The sequence below is a fragment of the Gorilla gorilla genome, chromosome 21 (genome assembly GCF_029281585.2).
Source record: "Gorilla gorilla gorilla isolate KB3781 chromosome 21, NHGRI_mGorGor1-v2.1_pri, whole genome shotgun sequence".
Classification (NCBI taxonomy): domain Eukaryota; kingdom Metazoa; phylum Chordata; class Mammalia; order Primates; family Hominidae; genus Gorilla; species Gorilla gorilla.
This window is the reverse complement of record NC_073245.2, coordinates 42,779,670-42,804,731: the sequence shown is the minus strand read 5'-3', so window position 1 is coordinate 42,804,731 and position 25,062 is coordinate 42,779,670. Positions and strand designations below refer to the sequence as shown.

The following is a 25,062-nucleotide window of genomic DNA, read 5'->3' as shown; positions in this document are numbered from 1 at the left end:
TCAGCCATTCAGCGTTTGGGTGAAGACGAAGGCGGGTTCTGGACAGACGTACGCTGTCAGGGAGTGTTTACTTCGCCTCCACTTCTTTTCCTCCCCGCCCTGGTGCTGCTCCAGGTCACATACTCGTCCTGAGCTGGCTTCAGCTTCTCCACGTAGAAGTCTCCCGGAGCCATGGCCGAGTACTCTTTTGTGAAGTCTACCAAGCTTGTGCTCAAGGAAACCAAGGCGAAGAGCTGGGTCCTGCAGCTCCGGCGGGAGCCTCCTCAGTTCTTTTCGGATGCACTCCACCCCCGCGAATCCGGTGGAATCCGTGGCGCGGAGAGCCGGCTTCGTGGCCTCCCAGGTTTCGCCCTGACACTGTCTGGGCTGGACGGAGGCCGGACCGCGGTTCGTGGCGCCTGTGCAGAGAGGGGCAGCCTCCCGCGCGGACGACACTGGAAACAGGATAGATGGGCGGGTGACCCGTGGCCCCGTACCTACGAGTTTGGGTCCGCTGAGGCATCTCTCCAGGCCTCTGCCTGGTGGGTCTGCGTTAGTCTGATCTTGTAGTTCATGATAATAACTTCCTTTACTAGGGATTATTCTTTTCTCCATTGTCTCTTCCTGGAAAAATTATTGATTATTTTTTTCTAAGCTAGTATGTAGAGTGAAACCAGGATGAATCACACAGTGGTTGAGGTGTATATAGGCTTTGATAGGGATATGGGCTGGAACCTGCACTCTGTCATTTACTAATTTTTTAATTTGTGGCAAATTGGTTAATATGTCTGAACTTCCATTTACTCATTAAGAGATCAAGTATCTTTAAACCTCCGTTTACACATTTATACTTTCAGACCATTTTTTATACCTTTAGAAGACTGTGAGGATTAAATTAGAGAACGTATATGCAGTAAATAAATTGAGCCAAATGTGAGGAGAAGGTCGTAGTGGTAATTTATTAGCTCTTTAGGAGAAAAATACCTGTGCATTCATATCCCCGCTTCTTTTTTAACTGGCAAATTTGCCTGAGGTTGACTGTACGTACAAATATTGAGCATTTCCTCCTGGTCTCCGTGATAAACAGAGGTTTTGATATTGTTAGGCGAGATGGAAAGAAAGTATCAAGGAGTGAGCTGAAGCCACTGCCCTTAAGAACCCTCTCGAGGAGTCTGGCCTCATGAAGATGCCAGAATAAATGGCAGGTATATCCTGAATGAATGTGAGATTTTTACTCTGTGAATTTCCTGTGAGGAGTGGTGAGTTATTTTCTGAAAACTTTATGATGAAAATGCAGACAAGAGTGTCTTAAGATGATCGTAATAATCATAATTAATGCTTATATAGCACTTTCAATGCGCCAAGAAATTGTTGTAGGCACTTTGCACATTAACTTTTTTTCAAATCGCTCTTGGGTTTTTATTTTTTTATAGCGATGTAATTCATAATTATAAAATTCACCCTTTTGTACAGTCAGTGGTTTTTAGTACATATTCAAGAGGTTCACCACTGTCTAGTTGCTCAGCATTTTCATCATCTCAGAAAGAAATCTCTTCCTACTCACTAAAGCAGTCACAACCTATCCTCCCTCTCTCCTAGTCCTTGGCAACCACTGGTCTGCTATCTATGTGAAATTGCCTATTCTGAATATTTCCTAAGAAATCATGCAACATGTGGCCTTTTGTATCTGGCTTCTTTCACTTATAACATTCTTGAGGTCCATCATTGTTGTAGCACTTGTTCCTTTTTATGGCTGTGTAGTATTCCATTGTATGGATGTAACATTTTGTTCATCCATTCATCAGTTGATGAACATTTAGGTTGTTTCCCCTTTTTGACTATTGTGACTAATGCTAGTGTGAATATTCTTATGTAAGTATTTTTGTGGGTGTATGTTTTCATTTCCCTTGGGTATACATACTTAGGAGTAAAATTGCTGGGTCATATGGTAACTCTTTAACTTTTTGAGGAACCCCAAACTGTTTCCTGTAGATGCTGCACCATTTTACATTTCCACCAGCAATGTGTGAAGATACATATTACCTCTTAATCCTCACAATAGCCTTAAGAGTTAAGTTATTACCCTAATTTTTTAAGTGGTGAAACTGACTCCCAGAGAGATTCAGTACCTTTTCCAAAAATCACAGAGCTAAGAAGTGACAGAATCAGGATTTAAAATCTGGCAGTGTGGCTCTACAATCTGCTTTGAACTTTAACATAATATGTACAAAGCCTGAAGCAACTTCTCAGTACTGTATTTAAGAGGGCATAGCAATGTAAGTCTTCCTCAATCAATAATTTATAAATGAAACAGCTTAAAAGACTTCCAAGTTTCAATCTTACGATATTTATTTATCACACAAATCAATATACCTAAACTCATCTGTATAAATAATGTCCTGTAGTAAGAAGAGGAAAGATAAGAAGAGAGGAAGTTGAAGAAACCCAGTTTGATATGTTGGTGAGTCAGTTTTCAGTGCTTTATTCTGAAAAAAGTTAACATTTCTTGAGATCTCATTGAAAATATTTTCCTAGTTAGAAATTTATGATGTATTCATATTTGTCTTAAAGTGCTTAAATATTACCTACAGTTGTAAATTCCATTTATTCTTTAGCACAGTAGATGCTACTGATCCCTTTACTTCATTATCAGAACAGAGCACAGGAGAGAAGAATTACAACTCTCTGACTTAGTAGGCACCATTAGACTGCTTAATAGCCAGAGATTCTGATACATAATTTTAAAGGCTTAATGTAAATGTTATTCAACCAAATATATTTTACAAGTTATTTTCTTTGAACATGTGTACATTTTAGTCGTAGAAGTCCGTTGTCTCTTAAACGAAGTATCTTCACAGGAAAAATCATCATTTTTTGAACTCTGAAATGAATGAAAATTTTAAATACAATATCAGGGTAGCCTGTAAATGATACTAGAAATAAACTGACCCAAACACACTTAACCAGCCTGTTTTCCACTTAGTTGTTTCCGTACTTGTTTTTCTCTTTTAAAACTTGGCAAATTGCATTTTGAATCTTCATAATTTATGGTAGCTTAAAAAATATATAAAATATGGAATGGTATAAAGCTAATATTCTGGAAGAATCATTACTTTTGAAATGGCAAATCAATAATTCTAAAATTAGCATAAATATCTAGGGTAGATATGTAGATGTGGAATTGCTGTGTCAAAGGATAGGTGAATGTTTAACTATATAAGAAACTGCCAAAAGTTTTCTAAAGTGGTTGTGCCATTTTACCCTCCCTCCAACAATGAATTAGTTCTCCAGTTACATCCTTGCCAAGAGTCGATGGAGTTATCAGTCTTTTCTCCCAGTCTGAGTTTTACCTTTTCAGTTTCTTAATGGTGGTTTTTGGATGGACAGCATTTTTTTTTTTTTTTTTTCCTGAGGTGGAGTCTCTCTCTGTCGCCCAGGCTGGAGAGTAGTGGCACAATCTTGGTTCACTGCAAGCTCCACCTCCCAGGTTCATGCCATTCTCCTGCCTCAGCCTCCCAAGTAACTGGGACTACAGGAACCCGCCACCACGCCCAGCTAATTTTTTGTGTTTTTAGTAGTGGCAGGGTTTCACCATGTTAGCCAGTATGGTCAGAAGCTTTTAATTTTTATAAAGCTTAGTTTATTTTTTTCTTTTATGGTTACTGCCTTATCTCGTTGATCTAAGAGATCTTTGCTTACCCCAAAGTCAGGAAAATATTCTACATTGTCTTTTAGAGGCCTCATAGTTTTAGTTTTTACATTAAATCTGTCATTAATCTCAAATTAATTTTTCGCATGGTGTGTTTGGTTTCAAGATTTACTTTTTTTTTTTTTAACATCTTGATAGCCATTTTTGCCAGCACCACTGGTGTTTCCTTTTTGCATTAATCCGTTTTCGTATCTTCATAAAAAATCAATTAAATTTCTATGTGTCGGTCTATTTCTGGACTCTGTTCTATCGATTGTCTTTTTTTCTATTGGTATATTTATCTTGATTGCTATAATTTCATGAAGTGTTGAGATCAGATAGTGTGTGTCCTCCAACTTTGTACTTACTAACTATTAGTTTATTAATTTCTACAGTGAAGCCTGTTGGATTTTCTCGGAGAATTGTATTGAGTCCAGGTTATTTGGGGGAGAATCAACATCTTAATATTCGGCCTCAATATTTCATAATTTTCAGTGTAGCAGTCTTGCATGCCTGTTTAAAAATTTATTCTTAAGTATTTTATAATTTTACACTACTGTCAGTAGAACTTTTGAATTTGATTTTCCAGTTGTTTGCTGTCAGTATGTAGATATACAATTGATTTTTGTATAGTGACTTTGTAGTCTGATAAGTCTGTTTCACTTATTACTTCTAGTGGTTTATTTATCTAGAAAACTAAGAAATTTGCAATTATGTTTCCTGTGACTATCCTTTTACTTCTTACTTTCTAATCCTTATGTCTTGTCTTGCTTTTTATTGGTTTATTATACTGTCCAGGACTTCCATAGTGTTGAACAGAAGTCATGAGAATGGGCATAATTGCATTGTTCCCAAGCTTAGGCAGAAAGCTTTCAGTAGTCCACCGTGTGGTATGATATCTGTAGGATCTGCAGAGAAAACCTTTATCAAAATGAGGACATTCCTTTTAAACTTTGTTTCTCGGGAGTTTTTATCATAAAGATGTTTAATGCTGTCAAATGCCTCTTTCTGTATCTGTTGAGATGATTATACAACTTTCTTCATTCTATCAATGAATTACATTGGTTTCATTTTCAACTTTTAAACTAACTTTACATCCCTGAGATAAACCCCACTTGGTTGTGGTGCGTTGTCCTTAGGGATATTGCTAGAGTTGATTTCTAGGTGTTTGTTTGTTTGTTTGTTTTTAAGATTTCTATATTGGTGTTGATGGGAGATATTGGACTTTTGTATCCTTTTCTTGTAATGTCTTTATTTGATTTTGGTGTCAAGGTGATATTTGGTGTCATAAAATTAGATGGGAAGTACTGTCTGCTTCCCTGTTTTTGGAAATAGCTGTGTAAGATCGGTATGAGTTCTTCTTTACATGTTTGATAGGATTTACCAGTGAAGTCATCTGAACCTAGAGGGTTTTATTTGGTTTGGTTTTAGTTTTTTGTGGGAGAATTAAGATTTTTTAAGAGATATTTTCAGATTTTTCTGTTGTCAGTTTTGGTAATTTGTGTCTTTTAGGAAAATTTCATTTCATCCAAGTTGTTGGATTTATTGGCATAAAATTGTTCAGAATATTCCTTTAATATCCTTTTAATGTCTTAGAATCTAATCTCTATTGCAGTCTCTTCATATTGGTAATTTGTGTTTTTTCTATTTTTTTCCTGGATCAGTCAGTCTAGCTGGAGGTTTATCAATTCTTTATAAGATCACTTATTTTAGATCATTAGTGATCTTTTAATACAGGGGTATTCAATCTTTTAGCTTCCCTGGGCCACAATGGAAGGAGAAGAATTGTCTTGGGCCACACACAGAATACACTAATGATAAGCTGATGAGCCAAAAAAAAGGAAAAAAAATCTCATAATGTTTCAAGAAAGTTTATGAATTAGTGTTGGGCTGCATTCAAAGCTGGCCTGGGCCACACGCAGCCCTCGGGTTGGACAAGCCTGTTTCAGTATTACTTATTTTGTCTTTTTTTCATTTTTTATTTCATTTATTTTCAGTGTTTTTTTTTTCTCCCTTTAACTTATTTTCAGTTTACTTTGCTCTTGTTTTATTGCTTCTTAAGAAAGCAGTTAGATATCTTCATTCCACGTTAGTTTTAGTTATAGTCAACACATGTTGCTTTCATTTTCATTCCATTCAAAATATCATCTAGTTTTCCTTGTGATGTTTCTTTTCATGGACATTTGAGTTATTTAAAAGTGTATTGTTTTTAATTTCTACTACATAGAGATATTATAGGTATGTTACTGTTGCTGATTTCTAATTCATTTATAGTATAGTTGGAGAACATACTTTCTTAGTGAATTTCCATGTACACTTCAAAAGAATGTGTATTCTGAAGATGTTTGTTCAGGGCTTTTTTGTTTTGGTTTTTTTTTTTTTTTTTTTTTGGAGATGAAGTCATGCTCTGTTGCCCAGCAGGCTGGAGTGCAGTGGCACGATCTCGACTCAGTGCAGCCTCCGCCTCCCAGGTTCAAGTGATTCTCCTGCCTCAGCCTCCAGAGGAGCTGGAAATACAGGCACCTGCCACCACGCCTGGCTAATTTTTTTTAATATTTTTAATAGAGGCTGGGTTTCACCACGTTGGCCAAGCTGGTCTCAAACTCCTGACCTCCGGCAATCCGCCCGCCTCGGCCTCCCAAAGTGCTGGGATTACGGGCGTGAGCCGTGGCGCCCGGTGGTTCAGTGTTCTTCAGATGTCAGTTAGATAAACTGGTGGAGCTTGTGACTATGCACATCTTCTGTGTCCTTACTGATTTTTTACTCATCCTACAATGTATTGAGAGTTATGTTAAAATCTCCAGCTGTAATTCTAGATCTGTCTACTTGAGCAGTTTTTGCTTAAAGTATTTTGAAGCTGTCATGTGTACACATTTAGGATTGTTAAGTCTTCCTTAAAATTCAGTCTTTCATTTTCATAACATTTTAACCTTTATTTCTGTTAAATGTCTTGATGCCTAGTTAAATTATTTGACCACCCTTTTGCTCCTGTCAAGCCTGGGCCTTTGTTAGTTTGTGCTTATTTATTAGGTTTTTGCCTGTAGACTTAGACAGTGACTCTTACTCTAGGAAAGGTTCATCCTCATGGGCCTCAGCCACATGTTCTAGGTATACTTTGTGAGTTCTCTCCACTCTGCTATGTCCCAAATTTGTGTGATCTCTGGCATCTCCAGTCAGCCCTCAGAAGTGCCAGCCACTCTGCCGAGGCCTTGTGAAGCCTGCCTGCTCTATGCACTCCCCCCAGCCCTTGGCCCCAGACCTGCCGAGAACTTTTGCATACTCTTTTGAGACCTCACCTGTATGTAGTTCCCTCTTCTCCAGTACCTTATTCTATAAACTCCAAACATGTTAGCACTGCAAGACTCTCAGCTTAGTGACAGTGACATTGCCTCATTTTTGGAGGTCTCTACCTCTCTGCGTGGTCAAGAAACTGCCATTGGGCAGAAAACAGAATTGTGTGTGAGATTTGCCTCCTGTGTTTTCTTGTTCTCAAATATCACAGTCCTGTTCTGCCTGTGTTCCAATCCCCAAAAACAGTTTTCTCAAATATTCTATCCAGTTTCAGTTTTCTCGTTGGTCATCGTGGGAGGGCAAGTCCATCTTGGCTGGAAGAGTAAGTCCTTCTGCGTCTTTTTCTCTTTGTCCTTCCACCTTCTTTTGCATTGTGGATTTTCTCAACTTGCCGTATAAGTAAGCATGTGCCTATTTGTGAAGGGAAAGAAAAAAACCTTTTAATTTTTTAAAGCTGTTCTGTTGGTTCCTCACAAGGATCTGAAGGGATTGGTGAATAGGATGAAAGAAATTCTGTCTTTCACATGGAGAGTACCATGTGTGACATTAATAAAAATGAGCATGTCTGTAAGCAAGGATTTTCACTGAGCTCTGCTAGATTCAGAAGCAATTGAACTTACAACATCCTAGTATGCAAAACACAGATTTGATTTACCCAGGAACTAAAGCTAAGTCAGCTATGGGTTAATAGAAGGTCTGTGAAAGGTACTTAGACTACAGTAAGATTGGGAAAGAAAATTCCATTTCCAAATCTAAGATATATCATTCCTTTGTGCCAAGCACATAATGAAGGCAGAGATTTAAGGGGGCCCTTAGCACAGAAGCACTGGGTTAGTCAGAATGTGAGGTGAGCTGTCACACAGGCTTGATGCTAGAATGAGGGTGCCCTGGTAGTATCTTATCAGCCATGACACTGGTGCATCGGGCTAGTTTTTTTTTTTTTTTTTGAGACAGGCTGTTGCTTTGTTGCTCAGGCTGGAGTGCAGTGACATGATCAAGGCTCAGTGCACCCTCGACCTCGTAAGCTCAAGCAGTCCTCTCACCTTGGACTCCCGAGTAGCTGGGACCACAGCCTTGTACCCCCATACCCAGCTAATTTCTTAAATTTTTTGTAGAGATGGGGCTCTCCTTTTGTTGCCTAGGCTGATTTTGAATTCCTGGGCTTAAGTGATTCTCCTGCTTCCACCTCTCAAAGTGCTGGATTACAAGCATGCCAGACATATGGAAACATTCTCATCTATGTGAAAATATGTGAAAAGCTTTGTTATGCATTGTGAGACAACCCAGCGGGAACATTTCACCATCTGCCTAAGGTTTAAAAGGAAATAACTTTAAGCATATGTCTAAATAGCAAGCAATGTTTTAGAGCAGATTCTCTTATATTCAGCTTGTGTGTCTGCAGCATATACACAGCTGGAGCTGTCACCTGACATAGAGACAGGCAACTTCAGTGCCCACTGTTCTTAGGATCCACTGCTTTTTCACAGCTAAAACCCCCTAGTGACATCGTTAAGTATCATGTTATGTTACTTTAGTCGTTAAACATATAAGCATACCTCCAAAGGTTGAATGTAGGCCACTTGCAGAAAGTAGGCAGAATGCTCACATTTAATTCTTGATGATACTGTGTTTAGCTTTCTTATTCTTTGAAATCCCATTGAGAAAAAATACTGGCATCTGCTCAAAGTAATTTCTTTTTCAGTTGACAATATTACAAGTAATGTTATTGTATCATTTCCCTACTTGGACAGAGGGTGAAAATTTTGAGGAGCTTGTCTGCCAGAAATTTCTTTTTCATTTGCAAAACATTAATGAGATATTATATTAAAATGATTTTATTTAATATTAAGTGCGCTTGGTGAACGTGGTGTAGAACATACAAAATAAAACTAATTTAAAATTATTAACTTACATTTACAGGAAAGACTTGCTAATCATAACACTGTTCATAATGATTCTGAATGAAGCATTATTTCTTTTACTGAAAACAATTGTAGCTGTAACTCAGTCATCTAAATTGTCATTAGTTTTATTTCTTTCTAATCGTCTTTAGCTGAAATTTTAATTTTGATTAATTTTCTTTTTCTCCATTGGTTTTGTGTGTGTGTGGAGGTAAAATATACAGAATATTGAATTTGCCAGTTTTTCTATTTTTACGTGTACACTTCAGTGGCATTTAAATACATGCACCATTTTACCTTACAACCAGCATTGCACAGGGTTTCATTTTCCCACATCCTGCCCAACATTTGTTTTTCTGGTTTTCTTGGTTTCTGTTTTTTGTTTGTTTTGATAATAGCATTCTAATGGGTGTGAAGTGGCATTGCATTATGGTTTTGATTTATATTTCCCTAGTGACTAGTGATGTTGAGCGTCTTTTCGAGTGCTTATTGGCCATTTGTATATCATCTTTGGAGGAATGTCCGTATATATCCTTTGCCCAGTTTTGAATTGTGATATTTGTCTTTCTGGAGTTCTCTATATAGTCTGGATATTAATTCCTTATAATGTATGTAGTTTACAAATATTTTCTCCATTCTCTGGGTTGCCTTTTACTCTGTTGACAGTGGTTCTTGATGCACAAAAGTTTTTAATTCTGATGAAGTCCAGTTTGTCTACGTTTTCTTTTGTTGCCTGTGCCTTTGATGTTCTATATAAGAAATCATTGCCAAATTCATTGTCGTGAAGCTTTTCCCATTTTCTTCTAAAAGTTTTCTAACTTTAGCTCTTACATTTAGGTCTTTTATCTATTTTAAGTTACTTTTTGTATTTGGTGTTAGATAAGGATCCAACTTCATTTTAGCTAAAATTTTATGTATTTTAAAATTGATTATGAAAAGCATGAAATGTTTAGTTGAATAGAAAATTTTGTGCAGTGGAATTAACTGAATCTTTAAAACCTTTTTATTATGGAAATATCCAAAGTAATCCATACATAGAAGAATATAATGAGTCCCCCATGTGCCCAGGCCCCACCATTAAATATCAATATTTTGCCAATCTCGTTTCATTTACATACATACCCCCACACACGTTTTTCCTAGAAAATTTTAAGTAAAATCACAGATATTACATCATTTTACCCATAAGTACATAAATGTACATTTCTTAACGTGGTATGTCTTTCTCTCATCACCTGTTTTGTTCTTTACTTTTATACATTATACTGTGTCATTATCAGACCTTGTAAAATTAACAAGAATTCCTTAATATGTCATATCCAGTTAATGACTGACTCATTTTTACTCTAGTTAAAGTACAATTTAGGAGGAGTTTTGAGGATATTTTTTAACATTAAGATATAAACTTTTATAACAACTGCTAAAATAATGGTTGCTAGACTCTAACATTTCTATTGGCAAATTGGACATTAGTATACATAGACATAGATTCTGCTCATTTTGCTTTCAATCTAAAATCATAGTTAAGATTACTGGCTCGGTGCGGTGGCTCACACCTGTAATCCCAGCACTTTGGGAGGCAGAGGCGGGTGGATCACGAGGTCAGGAGTTCAAGACCAGCCTGGCCAATGTGGTGAAACCCCGTCTCTACTAAAAATACAAAAAAAATTATTCAGGCATGGTGGCAGGCTCTTGTAACCCCAGCTACTCGGGAAGCTAGGCAGAGAATTGTTTGAACCCAGGAGGTGGAGGTTGCAGTGAGCCAAGACTGCGTCACTGCACTCCAGCCTGGGCGACAGAGCGAGACTCCATCTCAAAAAAAAAAAAAAAAAATACTATGCTAGAAAGTCTTCCTGTAGAGGCATTTTTAAGAAGCATTATGATAGGCATTGCCTCTGGAAAGCAGGCATGAATAGATGGCTGGGGTCTACCATGAGAGAGACCGTTCTCCATATATCACTTTGTACCCTCACATGTTGCCTTTTGTTTTGTTTTGGTCTTTTTTTGAGACAGGACCTTGCTTTGTCACTCAGGCTAGAGTACAGTGGCATGATCATAGCTCACTATAACCTTGAACTCCTGGGCTCAAGTGATCCTCTTTCACACCTCCCCGAGTAGCTGAGATTACAGGCATGCACCCCCATGCCTGACTGTGTGTTGCTATTGTGTATTTTAAAAACCTAATCCTGACTGTGCTGGTAGTCTCAGGAATCTGTGCACATACATGCAAACAAGTACATGTAAAACTGGTGAAATCGGAATAAGCTTCATGGATTATATCAATGTCAGTTTCCTGATTCTAACAATGTATGATACTTACGCAATATGTTATCATTGAGACAAAGCGAGTAAAGGATATGTGAGATCTTCATACTATTTCTTATGACTGCAAAATAAAAGGTTTTTAAAACTAAGTTATAATAACAAAGAACTCTGTGTCAAAACTAAAATATAAAATTGAAATATCATTTTTATTTTTTAGGAATCTAGTGAACAGTAACAAACTTTGGTGAAATTTCAGGAACCACAGCCATTGAAATGGATGAGGGAACCTATATACATGCACTCGACAATGGTCTTTTTACCCTGGGAGCTCCACACAAAGAAGGTTTGTGGCTGGAAGGGAAGATCCTGCCACAAGTGTAGATTTTAGGACATTCATTCACTTAGGCCAAACTCTAACTAGTCTCAAACATTTTCCAAAGGAATGGAACCATTGCATTTGACTCTTCCATTTTTTTAATTCCTTAATATTTACCAGCCATTGGCAAGTCCCTCTTTCCAATATAAGCATTTGAAAACATTCCGTATAGTTCCAGAAGAGTATCTTTAGAAATCAAAACTATATGAATAATTAAAATAGTAAGTGGAAAGAAAAAAGAAAACCGATTTGAGTCAAACATATTTGAATTTCTTTTTTATTCAGACCTATTACCAAAACTAACCTGGGTGCATTTAACAATTTGAAGTTTCTTCATTTTCTTTAGCCCATTAGAGGAAGCACTAATGAGATACAAAGTAATTAGAAGATAAAAAGCAGTATCATTTCATCAGCAAGGCCATCCATTGAATAAATGAAAGCATTTAGCTTTTTTAAATAAGTGCTTATTTATGACTGTATTTTAAAACATAAAGAGAAGCTATCTCGAAAGTTATTAAATAAGCATTATATCACCCTGTCTTACTCAGTGTATAAAATTAACACTGTAGTTACAAGAAGGTAAAATAGATCTTGATTCCAAAGATACAGTATTACAGTGACATCAGTATATCTGAATATTCTTACATTTAATTGCAGAAGAAAATAGCCACATTTTTTAAAGCAAAATAATATCTTTATATTTATAGCAAATGTCAAATTTATTTTCAAATGTTTTTTCTCCAATAGTTGATGAGGGCCCTAGTCCTCCAGAGCAGTTTATGGCTGTCAAATTATCTGATTCCAGGTGAACTTATATTGTAATATAATTAGTAACCAGTTATTTTAAAAATTTAATTGTATTCATTAAAAATTTTGGTGTCCATCTTAAGTCCGAGGTAATTTTGATATATAAAATGAAATAGCTTTTTTGAAAAGTAGATTTTGTGATCTACTTTTAGTGGATTTCCTATCAATATATAATGCTAGGCTGGAAAAAAGATATGTAAGTTAAAAATGAAGATTAATAATTTCACACACCAAATAAGATAAATTAAAAAATAAATCAATTTGTACAAAACCTGGTTCACTGTTGCTATGATATTTAAACTCACTGTTTGGAAGTCTAAAGACAAACAGGAAGACTAAAAAAAAGGAATATTGTTGAAACCAGCAGAGAATGTTACAGCATCATAACGACCAAAAGAATATTTTTACTCACTATTTTTACAGTCATTTTATAAAGTAACCTTTTTTATTCTCACCTTGTGCAGAAGTATAGAATGATTCTTTGGGTAAAAGATACTGAAAGTGAATTTACATATTTTAGTAATTGGTTACATCAACATGATAATGATTTCTGTTATATAATCATTAACGTATAAAGGAGTAAAAGTCAATTCTGGCATCCGAGGAGATTCTTGGTAAGGTAAAAGACATCATAATTTTAAAAAATCACATTAAGATGATTATTTCTATACTTTCTTTGAAAGTCTGATAAGTAGGGTGAAAGAATAAAAGCAGAGGAAGAAAGATTCAATAGTTTTAAACTGCTTTACAATTATAAACAAAAAAGGATTATAAACAAAATTAACTGACAAATGAGAAAATATTTGCAACAATCTTAATAGGCAGTGAGTTCTTACTCTTCATATGTATCTTGTATAGAATTCATAGCACTGAAGACCCCAGTAGAAAAATTGTGAACAATCAAATCTGAATAGAAAAATGGACAAGGGACATTATCAGATAATCTAAAAACTAAAAAGGAAAGGAAAAGAAAAAACAATTGTTATTCTAGTTAACTACTAAAATGCAAATTAATAGGATACTGTTTTTTCCATATTAGGTTTTCAAGTATTTTTTTAGAGTCATAATGTTTAAAAAAAAATCCATGATACAAACCATACTCTGCTAATTTGAGGTAAGAATGTAAATGGAAGCAGCATTTTCTGGAAAAGAGTTTGATGACATAAAGTTTTAGTAATTTATTATTGAAGTTTATAACTAAAGAGGTATAATTGAAGAATGATGAATTTTGAAAATATTTGTTATGTAATATACAAGGTACAATGTTTTTATTAAAAAAGCAAAATATAAAACTAAATTTAAAACTGTACCATCCAATATGGCAACAACTAGTCACATGTAGCTTTTTTTTTTTTGAAGGCGCAGAGTCTCAATCTGTCACCCAGGCTGGAGGGCAGTGGTGTGATCATAGCTCAATATAACCTCAAATTTCTGGGCTCAAGCACCCCTCCTGCATCAGCCTCCTAAGTAGCCAGTATTACATGTGCACACCACCATGCCCAGCTAACTTTTTAAATTTTTTGTAAAGATGGGGTCTCACTATGTTGTCCAGGCTGATCTTGAACTTCTTGCCTCAAGCAATTCTCCCATTGCCTTTCCAAAGCACAGAGATTACAGGAGTGAGTCACCACTCAGCCACATGCATCTTTTGAACTCTTGGAATATGTCCAGTCTGAAACTTTAGATATGTACACACCCACACACATACACATGTCCTGTTTTGATGTCCTATAATTAATTTTCTCTCAGTTTTTAACTTTTATCTATCTTATTAATGTACAGAATCACCCTGAAATCTGGCTATGGAAAATATCTTGGTATAAATTCAGATGAACTTGTTGTTGGGTGTTCAGATGCAATTGAACCAAGAGAACAATGGGAACCAGTCTTTCAAAATGTAAGTGCTGTTTTTGTTTATAAAAACTTCCTGTCAGCTTAACACAAAGTCTGTAACAGTCAACCATAATATATTTAAAAAGAAAAAGTAGGATGCAATAGTATAATACATTAAATTGGAATAAACCACTAAGAACATAGAGCCTTAAAGAGATTTCAAAATGTAGTGCAACAAAAATAGCATTAGTACTTTTGCCCACAATTATTTCTCTATACCCTTAGTGCCTAGGTATGGATCTCATTTCCACTGAAGAACCAGTCAATTTTAGGTCACAGTAGGAAAACAGAATAGTTCCTAAGTATCTTCTTTGTAGCAGAAATCATGGATGATTTCAGAAACATTACAGACTGTAAGCAAACAGTGGAGCTAGCTAAGACCAAGTTGTGACAATTTGCGTATAAAATATAAATAATAATAGTTCATTGAAGTAAATTATCTCTAAAAGACTTTCAGTTCATAAGCTTAAAATAGTGTATGAAAAGATAGTTTTAATATAAGAAGAAAAAAGATAATATACTAATTCTTAATTTTAGTAAGTAAACAGTTGTAGTATATGGATGTTTTGTTAAATCTTTGTTGATACAGAATACATAATTTCCTTTTTCTGTTTGTGTGAGAAGTAAAGACTGAACAAAAATATGTGAGTGCTAAACTGTCTTTAAAATAGATAACTATATCAAAAACAGTAAGGACCAGTGGGCACCACGCAGAACAAGCAAATAGAAGATAAGCTCAGCCTTTGAGTAGCAGCTTTGGTAGTATACAATAATGAACTGAAAATAGGTACTCAGCAGTGTTTTCTAAGATGACAGATTAAACAAACATCCCACCAGAAAGTGGTAATCACTTAGACTAATTTCCTCATCCCCTAGGATAAAATCTTAAGTCGGTGACTTGAAAACTATTTTGACCCAATCCATTGACAAATGCATTTTTACATTGCAGCCCAGCACACACATATGTATAAATGAAGCAAGAGTTGTACTTAACAATAGTTACTTATCCATGTGTTATGCACCTTGATATTTCTTATTCTCTTTTACCCCTTCCTCTGTGTGTCTGTGTGTATTCCTTTTCGCCCCCACCCACCCAATACCGTTCAGGAAACACTACATTGATTTCATTACCTGCTAATGTGTTGCAACCCCTTTGAGATGATCCTACTTATTATGATGAGATGCTTCTAATAAAAGTTACACCAGTAGAAAATGCCAATATTTCATAAGGCCAGGATGATGACTTAGATAGTACTAATAATACAACACTTTAGGAAAGTTCATTTCATTTTATTTTTAGGAAGGACACTAAGTTTCAAAAATTTAAATTTAAGTGAAAGAGGGTCTTAAAACTCTATTGCAAAAAGGACTCAGCTGAATAATCTGTGGCACAGGTTTAAATCATCTTGGACCACACCGCCATGTTCCAGAGCTCACCAGTAGCCATCCAGATGAGAGACCACCCAGCCCTTGTGACTTGACTAAGAAATTAAATCCATGTTATCAGCACGTTTTTAACTGGATGTGTTATAAGGTTAACATATTTTGAAATCATTGTATTTACAAATATTTTGTCTAAATGTTATGGTATTCCAAGTTTTCCAAAAGAATCACCAAATACAAGTTATAAATAAACGTTATATTTGTTACGGGAGTTAAGCTAACCAAATTTATAACCCAGATTTAGATACACAAGAAAATCAGTTTTTAAAGTTTTGTTTAATAGAAACCAGTGTAATACATCAAATATTAAACAATTAAAAATGTATATGAATATTTATTTTCACACACAAAAGTCCCTCAGACATTGATTCTTAAATTCCAAACACCAAAGGCATTGTATATACATTTTCATGTTTTCTAATTGTGAAGAAAATAAATTTTACTTAAAATGTTAATATTTGAATAAAGTATGCATTCATAATTATGTTCTTGTCTTTAAAGTTAATTTTCCAAACAGAACTAAATCAGTTTTATCTTCAGTAGATCTTTTAGAAAGGAAGCAATCCTACCTCATCTAATTAGAATTTAGTCCTACTAGGAAGATACATTACAAATGTTTATTGTGGTAATCTTTGAATAGTAAAATGAAAGTTGATTTTGGTTTCCTTTTCTATATGTTATTGTATTATATTTTTCAGGTTTTTCTCTAAGTTCTTTTCTGTGATTTTTAAATCAGGGGGGAAAAATTAATTCACTCTAAACACTTAATGTTTCTTCTACAAGAAGTATCCTCATGGCTATATTGTTATTTTGTTTCACTTAGGGTAAAATGGCTTTGTTGGCCTCAAATAGCTGCTTTACTAGATGTAATGAAGCAGGGGACATAGAAACAAAAAGTAAAACAGCAGGAGAAGAAGAAATGATCAAGATAATGATGACATTTTATACAGATGACTGCATTCACACATGCGATGTGACTGTATCTCTTTAAAATGTTAAGTCATCATTTACTGTCACTTTAAAGATTTAGTTAATAGCTTTTATAATGTGATGTTTCAAATAGACTCATTTTTAATTATAAATCCCATAGTTGATGGCTTGTTTATACAATGTGGTAGAGAAATCAGTGCATCTAGGAGCTACCTTGCCATTATCTCCATGGATTAGTATCTTTTTCTGGTAGTTCCACATGCTCTTTTTAAGCTTTCATTTTCTTGTTTTCTTGCTTGTATTTTAAAATCTGATTTTTTAAATAACATGTACATGTGGTCCAACATTTTTAAATAAAAGCATATAAAGATGAAGATATATGCCTGCCATGCATCTTACTCACCTGTGTCCCAGCTCCTGTTCCTCTTTCCCTTTGTTTTGTTTTTTTATAGCCTCCTAAAGTTTCTTTATAAACATATGAATATATTTATAATTTTCAACTGTTTTACACTAAAGGCAACCTCCTCTGTAGTCTTCTCGACTTTGATTTTTTTTTCCTTAAAATTGTATCTTGGAGAGTTTTCTACTATTAGTTCGAATGTAGAAAGGTTTCTCTTTGTCTTGCTTTTCCTCTCTTTCTCTCTCTCTCTTTATTAACAGCCACATAATATTCCATTTTAGGGATGTACCTTAATTTATTTACTCTTTTGTAGATGGAAATTTAGGCTGTTTCCAGTCTTTTGCCCTTATAAACAGTGCTGCAGTACATAACATTGAATATGCATCAATTTGTAGATGTGCAGGTGGACCTGAAGATAAATTTCCAGGAGCAGAATTACCAGGTCGGGGTATACGTGTCTGTATTTACATAATGCTTGAGCTTCTGTGATGATAATCGCTCTATGAAACATAAAAAATCATAGCAGAACTTCTGGGGCCTTAGCCCTTACATTTTAAAAATATTTTTATTAATAGTACCTGTCTTCTTTGCATTAGGAGAAACATGAATCACATAAAACATTATTTTTATTTTATTTTTAAAATTTGTGTGCATCACTAAGCTGGAAATAAAAGTTCCTTATTCCAGGCTAAATTCCCTCATCCATAGTCAGATGCGTTATCCATTGCACCAGTGGCCTGTGCCCTCCCTAATCCTACTCTTTGTTTTACATCATTGTAAAAGTTACACAGACATCTTCATATCAAGGTGAAATTCCAAATAATACTGTTAATATAACCTAGATAAATCAGGTAGTTAACTGGAACTTGATGAAAACATTTAAGGATTAATTTTTTAGACTCACAAAAGCCACTGATCTTTAATGATATACATATACCAGGATGTGTCTAAAGAATAACTACCCCCTTCTTGACACACGGTTTTTCTTTGTCTTGGCATTCCATCGCAGTACTGAGCAAAGGCACTGATCTTTAATGATAAACATATACCAGGATGTGTCTAAAGAATAATTCCCCCCTTCTTGACACATAGTTTTTCTGTGTCTTGGCATTACATCGCAGTACTGAGCAAAGGCACTGATCTTTAATGATAAGCATATACCAGGATGTGTGTAAAGAATAACTCCCCCCTTCTTGACACATTGTTTTTCTGTGTCTTGGCATTCCATCACAGTACTGAGCAAAGGCACTGATCTTTAATGATAAACATATACCAGGATGTGTCTAAAGAATAACTCCCCTCTTCTTGACACATGGCTTTTCTGTGTCTTGGCATTCCATCCCAGTACTGAGCATCCAGAACCTTACTTTGTTTGTCTATGTTGGGAATCACAGGTTGCATCCAGTCTGACCCAGATTTGCTCTGTAAGGCATTGTGGGGGCCAGAGTGGAAGGCTCTAAGAGAGGGGGCAAATGCCTTTTCTAAAATGCCCTTCGTTCTTATAATTAGAGCATAAAAATTTATGTTACATTTTTATCTACTACCAGTGTAATTTAAAAGCATCTATCAATTCTCTGTACATGATTCATGTTAGATTTCCGGTCATATGTTTGATTTTCTTTTTAGAATAGTCTTGATTTCAGATAATTTCAAATCTAAAGCTCAAACAATTTCAATCTAAAGTGTAGGTATTTTCTTACAGTTAGAGAAGTGAAATGTTATATTTTTTGTTGCATGCATCCGGCACATGCATTGTAGTCTTGAATTTCCATAATGCTCCTGTGAGGTGGATGTGAGCTCAGCCTTACAGACAGGAAGGCAGCCTCTGACCCTCCTTACGTCCTAGTGGTTTTTGTCAGTCAGTTCATGGAAATCACAGTGATTTGAAGGTGTGGTAAGACAGGATGTGTACCCAGGCCCAGCTGACTCCAGAGGCCACTCTCAGTATTTCATAGCACATTGCTTCTCAGGAAACAGGTCATTGGGGAAATGCAGATGGGTTTGTGACTTACATTTAATTTTATTTATTTATATTTTATTGTATCATGTTTAAATTATTTTTCATCTAGATATCATCACAAAAGTGTTACTGAAGGCAACAATTGCAAATATATGTGCAGTGCTTTGCACTTATACAAAGATACTTACACAAAGATTGCATTTTTCACTATTTAAAGCAATTTTCAGATGAAATACAAAGTTTTCTGGGTCACTTTGGTTAGTCAAGTACTTGGAAGCTCTGAACAGTGATTATTTAGGACTCTTTTTGTACCATTTAATTGCAGGCTCTCCTAATCTCTGTCAGCCCTTCACCTTTATGAACTTGCCTTGTCTGCCAGAACACAGACCCCTCTTACTAAAGGTAGCATTGTGCTACAGGCCCTAGCAGGGAATGTTTTCAGGTCTGGGACCCCTCTAATCAAAACTGTCACAAAGATGTCATTGGCACAAACACGTTATTTGTCGTCACTTTCTAAGCAGCCCTGGAACTGGACGCTGGCCACAGAGATCCCTTAGGAGACATGAGTCCTTACCATTGCCAATTGCCTGTTCTGTGGGCGATCCTAATTGTTGAATGCAGATTAATTAACTTATGACATGTGATAGTAAACATCTATCCAAACTTAGGAGGATATAAGAAGCTAGTAAAAGAGGTGGGTTCCAATTAATTAAAATCAAGTTGTGTAATGTTAAAAGTTTTAATACTTTGGTAATAGTCTGTGCAATATAAAATAGCTATTAAGCTTTCAATCTGATCAAATGAACACTTGTCTACTAGGGATAATTTTATCCTGGTGTATTCTCTTGGAGGACAAAACTAAATTAATGATTTCTTTATTGCCTAACAGGATCTGATGTGTAAAATGTTTCTGAAATAATTTTGTCTGTAGTGTTTCTGACACAAGGGCTGTGGAGAAAGCATGTGATAGCACTTACTCATATAGATTATATATATGAAGTAAAAACACATAGCCAGAACCTGTCTTTTTCTGAATATAGTTGCTCAGTTAATTTTTTCTTCTGCATAATAAATCATCTCGAATATTCTTAGGTGATGTGTAAAGTGGGGAAGATGGAAGATAAATATATAACCCATTGGATTCTCTTTTCCAATATCTAGATTAGATCCTGTGCTGAAAGAGAAACCAAGAAAAAAGATGACATTCCAGAAGAAGACAAAAGAAATGTAAAACAATGTGAAATCAATTATGTGTATGTATGCTTTTCCTTTTAGACCTACAGATTTGACAGTGAAGTGCTTCTCAAAGTGCTTTCAAAATAAATTACCTAATTAGCTGGGGATGGTTGTGCATGCCTGTAGGTCCCGCTACATGGAAGGCTGAGACAGGAGGATTGTTTTAGCCCAGGAGTTCAAGGCTGCAGTGAGCTCTCATCACCACTGCATTCCAGCCTGGGTGACAGAGCAAGACCCTGTCTGAAAAAATGAAAACTGATGGACAAGAAGAGGCAACACAATGTAGCCTCTAGGACAGAGCACTGAGCTAAATGCTTTTCTCTTCTTGAGGGTTCAGTTTTCCTAATCATCCTACCAGCTCCCAAAGCTAGTCACTCGGGTTAGCCAATCTCTCTATTCATTCATAGAATGGGCATGATGCCAGTCAAAGGCTGTGCTATGGCCAGGACACAGGGGACTCCAGCCAGCATGCCTTAATAGAAGTGGGGCCTTCTGCTACCCAGTCAATGAGTGGCCCTCCTCTTGAGAGGTTATAAAGGTCATCTTTTTTGTTCAAAAGCTCCAGCTTATTAAAACAAAATACAATTAGACTTTTTTTTTCTCCCCCAAGACAGTCTTGCTCTGTCCCCCAGACTGAAGTGCAGTGCCATGATCTCGGCTCATTGCAACCTCCGCCTCCCAGGTTCATGTGATTCTCCTGCCTCAGCCTCCTGAGTAGCTGGGACTACAGGCGCGCACCACTGCACTTGGCTAATTTTTGTATTTTTAGTAGAGATGGGGTTTCACCATGTTGGCCAGGCTGTTCTCAAACTCCTGACCTCGAGTGATCCGCCTGCCTCGGCCTCCCAAAGTGCTGAGATTGCTGGCATGAGCCACTGTGCCTGGCCTACAATTAGACCTTTTTAATAAGTGAAAAAGAAATTAACAGTATTTACAAATTTAATAGTAAATATGTATAATCAGAGTTTGAGGTATTTTTCAATGTAGACATTTTCTTTGCAGAAAGAAATTTCAGAGCTTCCAAGACCACAAACTTAAAATAAGTTAAGAAGACAGTAAAATTCTTAAAAAGGCTCAGAAAGATGGATTTTTGCATGAGACACTTCTGGACAGGTAGCTATTTATTTACTTATTTTCACTATTTTCAGTAGCCAATAGAAATGGCATGTAGAAAACCTATATTCTCCTAAATTACTGTAGTTTTCACATTTTTGTCTTTATTTCTAATTTATGAGTGTGGCAATATTACCTAGAGAGGACATCATGAATTTGGGAAAAGACTGTCAAGAAAGAATATCTAAAAATTATAACCGATTCTAAGTATATATTCTAAGAAATTCAGGTTTGACTGTATCTACTTCATAAATTTATCATTATCTTTTTATAACTATTAGAACCAGAGTTAGAAAGAAGCAGTTTGACTAATATAAAAATTATGTGGATTCTGTTAGAGTAGTTCAGGTTCCTTAAAGTAAGCATAGATCGACTAAAAAACTAAGTATAAAAGCTAAACAAGTGAAATTGAAGCAGTTTTATTGTAAGATTTGGAAGAGTGCAGGATGTTTATCATAGCACATTATTAATATTTATTACTCTTCCTATGTAGATAAGTAATGTCCTAGATTTACAACATAGAAAAACAGGTAGAGACGTTTAGCTGTGAGTGTACAAGTATAAATCAATTAAGTGCCAGATTTTGATAATCACCAGCCGCTCATTCAAGTCCTATGTTGCATAGTTACTCTTACGCTTTTCTTACATTACTTGATAAAGGCAATGTTTAATTACATATTTCCTATTAACTAGCTGGTAGAGTTCATACCTAAAGTCAGTAAATGTTAAGAATTTTTTCCAGCTGAGCAAATGAGTGTGTATCTAGTTGTAAGAAATCAAGAAGAGGATATAAAATATAATCAGGATGTGGACTCTAAAATGGAATAACCTCTATGTCCTGTAACTTTTATAACTCATAATAATACAGCATTCTCACCCTATTAAATGGAAATTTAAAGCACCCTTAAATTCCAGAATAATTAAAATTGCTATTTGGATTGAAAAAGCCCTTAGGCAACATTTATTGAATATTAGGAAATAACTTTTATAAGATTAGAATCCATTTTTTATAGAAACCAAATTTGAAAGTATACATATTTTAATATAAGTGTTGTGGTAATACAGTAACCAAAATTGAACACACAGTTTTAAAGCTTTTTATATTTAGTAGCAGTTGAATATATATGGCATGTTTTACATAGATTAATTTTACTATTTTTCTTTGTTTAAACAAGAGAACCAAATTGAAAGCTGACAGATACTGCAAATGACTGGGGTTTTTGTTCCTGCCTTATCTTTTTGTGTTTTTTTCTGAATAAGATATTCAGAGGAAATGATTTTACAGAGTTCTTGAGTTGTTGTGAAATTATTATTTAGCTAGTACCTAGTTTAACCAGGATTAAACAAGTTTAATCAGGATTCTTCATGGATGTACTTTTTAGCTAACTACAGTTTTTCACATGGAAATTAAACTTACAGTACACACTTAACATACCACAGAATTTTTTTCTGGATTTCCTGTCCTGAAGCATGAAGTGTAGTAGAAACCAATTCTTCCTGCGCTACTTGTGGAATCTTTCTTACTGGATCATAATCTTACTTACTTTATACAATAGATGCTTAATCAGTGCCTTTAATAGGAAGTTAGAAACTCCCAATCCCATCTACAAGGCTTTTATCTACCTCCTAAGTAGTATCCAGATCACAGACAGTCCAAATATCAGAACTAGGGGCCCGGGCAGAGAGGACAAATCATCTATTAGGGAATGAGACAGAAAGTAGAAACATTACAAAGGAGCAAGTAGTCTCAGAACAGAGGGGAGAGTAGTTCTGGGAAAACTCCCTAATGAGGACAGGTTTGCCACAGTGGATATGTATGTGATGTTTTTGTCCTCGTGGGCTGGAATGCAAGCTGATAAGTTCAGACTCTATGTGTTGCATAGGTCTGCTTTGTTGAAGCCTGTCTCTTTCAGAGTTCCTAAACACAATATTTCCGTGGCATCTAATCCCAGTGAGTGCTCCAAAATCCAGGCTGTGTATCAGATGCCATGGGAAATTCTGCCTCAGGACTGAGGTTGGTTCAAGCATCTGGATGATATCAAAAGTCCACGTTGTGTGCTGGCCTAACTTGAAAGACCCTATCTAGTTCTAGCCTTTAAATTCCTTCTGTCACGAAATCTGAAGTTACATGGCATCTGTACAAGCTAGGTAGCTGAGGCATGGGATCAGCCCTTTAAAGGAGCTTTTGGAGCTTTTGTTGTAGGTCTAGCTCCAACTTGGCACTCCAGTTCCAATAGCTGGACTTTCTCTCATCGTGTGTTCTGATCCTTGGATTGGGAACAAAGTAACCACACTGATCCCACAAAGCAGTGGTTCCAGTTCCCAAATGGTGACTATTTTGCCTCCCAGGGGACATTTTTGGTTTTCCCAACTGGAATACGGGGTTAGAGAGTAGAGCCTAGGGATGCTGCGAAGCACGTGGCAGAATCCTGTTCTGCCCAGAATGCTAACAGTGCCAAGGTTATGGAGCCTTCCCACACAAGGGCTTGGCCTATTTCTTGCTTTTGCCAGCTCCCTAACCCTTAAACACAACAGTTCAAATCTATATGCATAAGCATCTCCTAGGGACCTGCACGTTTCCAATATTGACTACTGAGACCCATCCGTAGAGATGCAGGCTTAGGAGGTCTAGGATTGGGCTCAAAATTTGCATTTTAACAAGTACTCTAGGTCATTCTGAAGCAAGTGATACAAACCACAGAATGAGGAACACCGCCTTCAAGAGACTGAATCTTGCTTCCCAAAACTAGCTTGGTATCTGAGACCATCTGCCTGCTGACTGGCTTTTGTGGCACAAACACTCTGCATGTAGCCACAGTGTGTTCCTGGACTCCATGTCAACCCGTTCACCCTCATGTTCCCTTGGTTCCTGTCCCCAGTCCAGCGAGCAGAACTGATTACAGATGTTGACAACAGAAAATACAGATTTAAAATAAGTTGCCTGTTCCTGTGGACTTTATCCACTAGTGGAGGAGGACAAGTGGACAAGGGGAGAGGGTAGATGGGGGCTCCTTCCCTATTCCTCCCATTCCACTTTATACAAACCCCAGCTAGACCACTGGGAGAGCAACGGAGGTTAAGAATGACTGCATCTAAATATTGTCATCTGGTCCACTCTTCTTCCATCTTGTACACAAGAATATCATGAGTTTTGCTTAAAGCACTACTGAAACCAAGATAAACTCTGGCTTAGCATGCCCCTGATGGATCAGTCTAGTAATCTTATCAAAACCAAGACTACCTAAAAGCACTAACCAAAGGAAAAGCTCCCTCACCCCAACCTATGACTGCTCACATTTTTCAGATTGAATCATTTCAATTGTATTTTAAGGTTCAATGACTCTTTACCACCTCCAAGCTGCTCCTGAACACAACTGATTGTTATTTTTTAATTTTGAAAACTTTCTCACTTCTAGAATTTCCACTTGAGCCTTTGTTATTATTGTAGTTTCTTCTTCTCTGCTGTGATTTCCTATCCATTTATTTTACGGGTTTTTGGGGTTTTGATTTTAGTAAGAATTACAATAACTACTTTAAAAATCCACACTAATTCCAATATCTGGGTCATCTTGAGGTCACTCTCTATTGATTGCCTTTTTCTTTGAATGTGTTTCTTTATATGTTTGATATAATGGGATTGAATTCTGAAGATTGTAAAACTAGATTTTGTTTTGTTCCTCTGAAAATTTTGATAATTTTTGGTTGTATTTGTTGTATTTTGTTTGATTTTTTTTCTATTGTATACTTTACAATATATTTTCCTCCAATGGTTTTAACATT

The 25,062-nt window shown here is 36.0% G+C and overlaps 1 protein-coding gene across 8 annotated transcripts; it reads left to right on the top strand.

Moving 5' to 3' along the window:
- Nucleotides 1-25,062, top strand: LOC115933219 (protein FRG1). 8 transcript variants are annotated; one of them, XM_055373586.2, is made up of 7 exons: nt 4-521; nt 2,385-2,440; nt 11,381-11,467; nt 12,248-12,305; nt 14,090-14,204; nt 20,095-20,186; nt 21,172-25,062. In XM_055373586.2, the coding sequence occupies exons 3-7, from the start codon at nt 11,398-11,400 to the stop codon at nt 21,215-21,217; spliced, it is 381 nt and encodes a 126-aa protein (XP_055229561.2). In that variant the 5' UTR covers nt 4-521; nt 2,385-2,440; nt 11,381-11,397; the 3' UTR covers nt 21,218-25,062. The 8 variants fall into 8 exon arrangements, with proteins under 8 accessions (XP_055229557.1, XP_055229558.1, XP_055229563.1 ...); XM_055373584.2 differs by having other exon boundaries at nt 5-521; nt 11,342-11,467; XM_055373587.2 differs by lacking the exon at nt 2,385-2,440.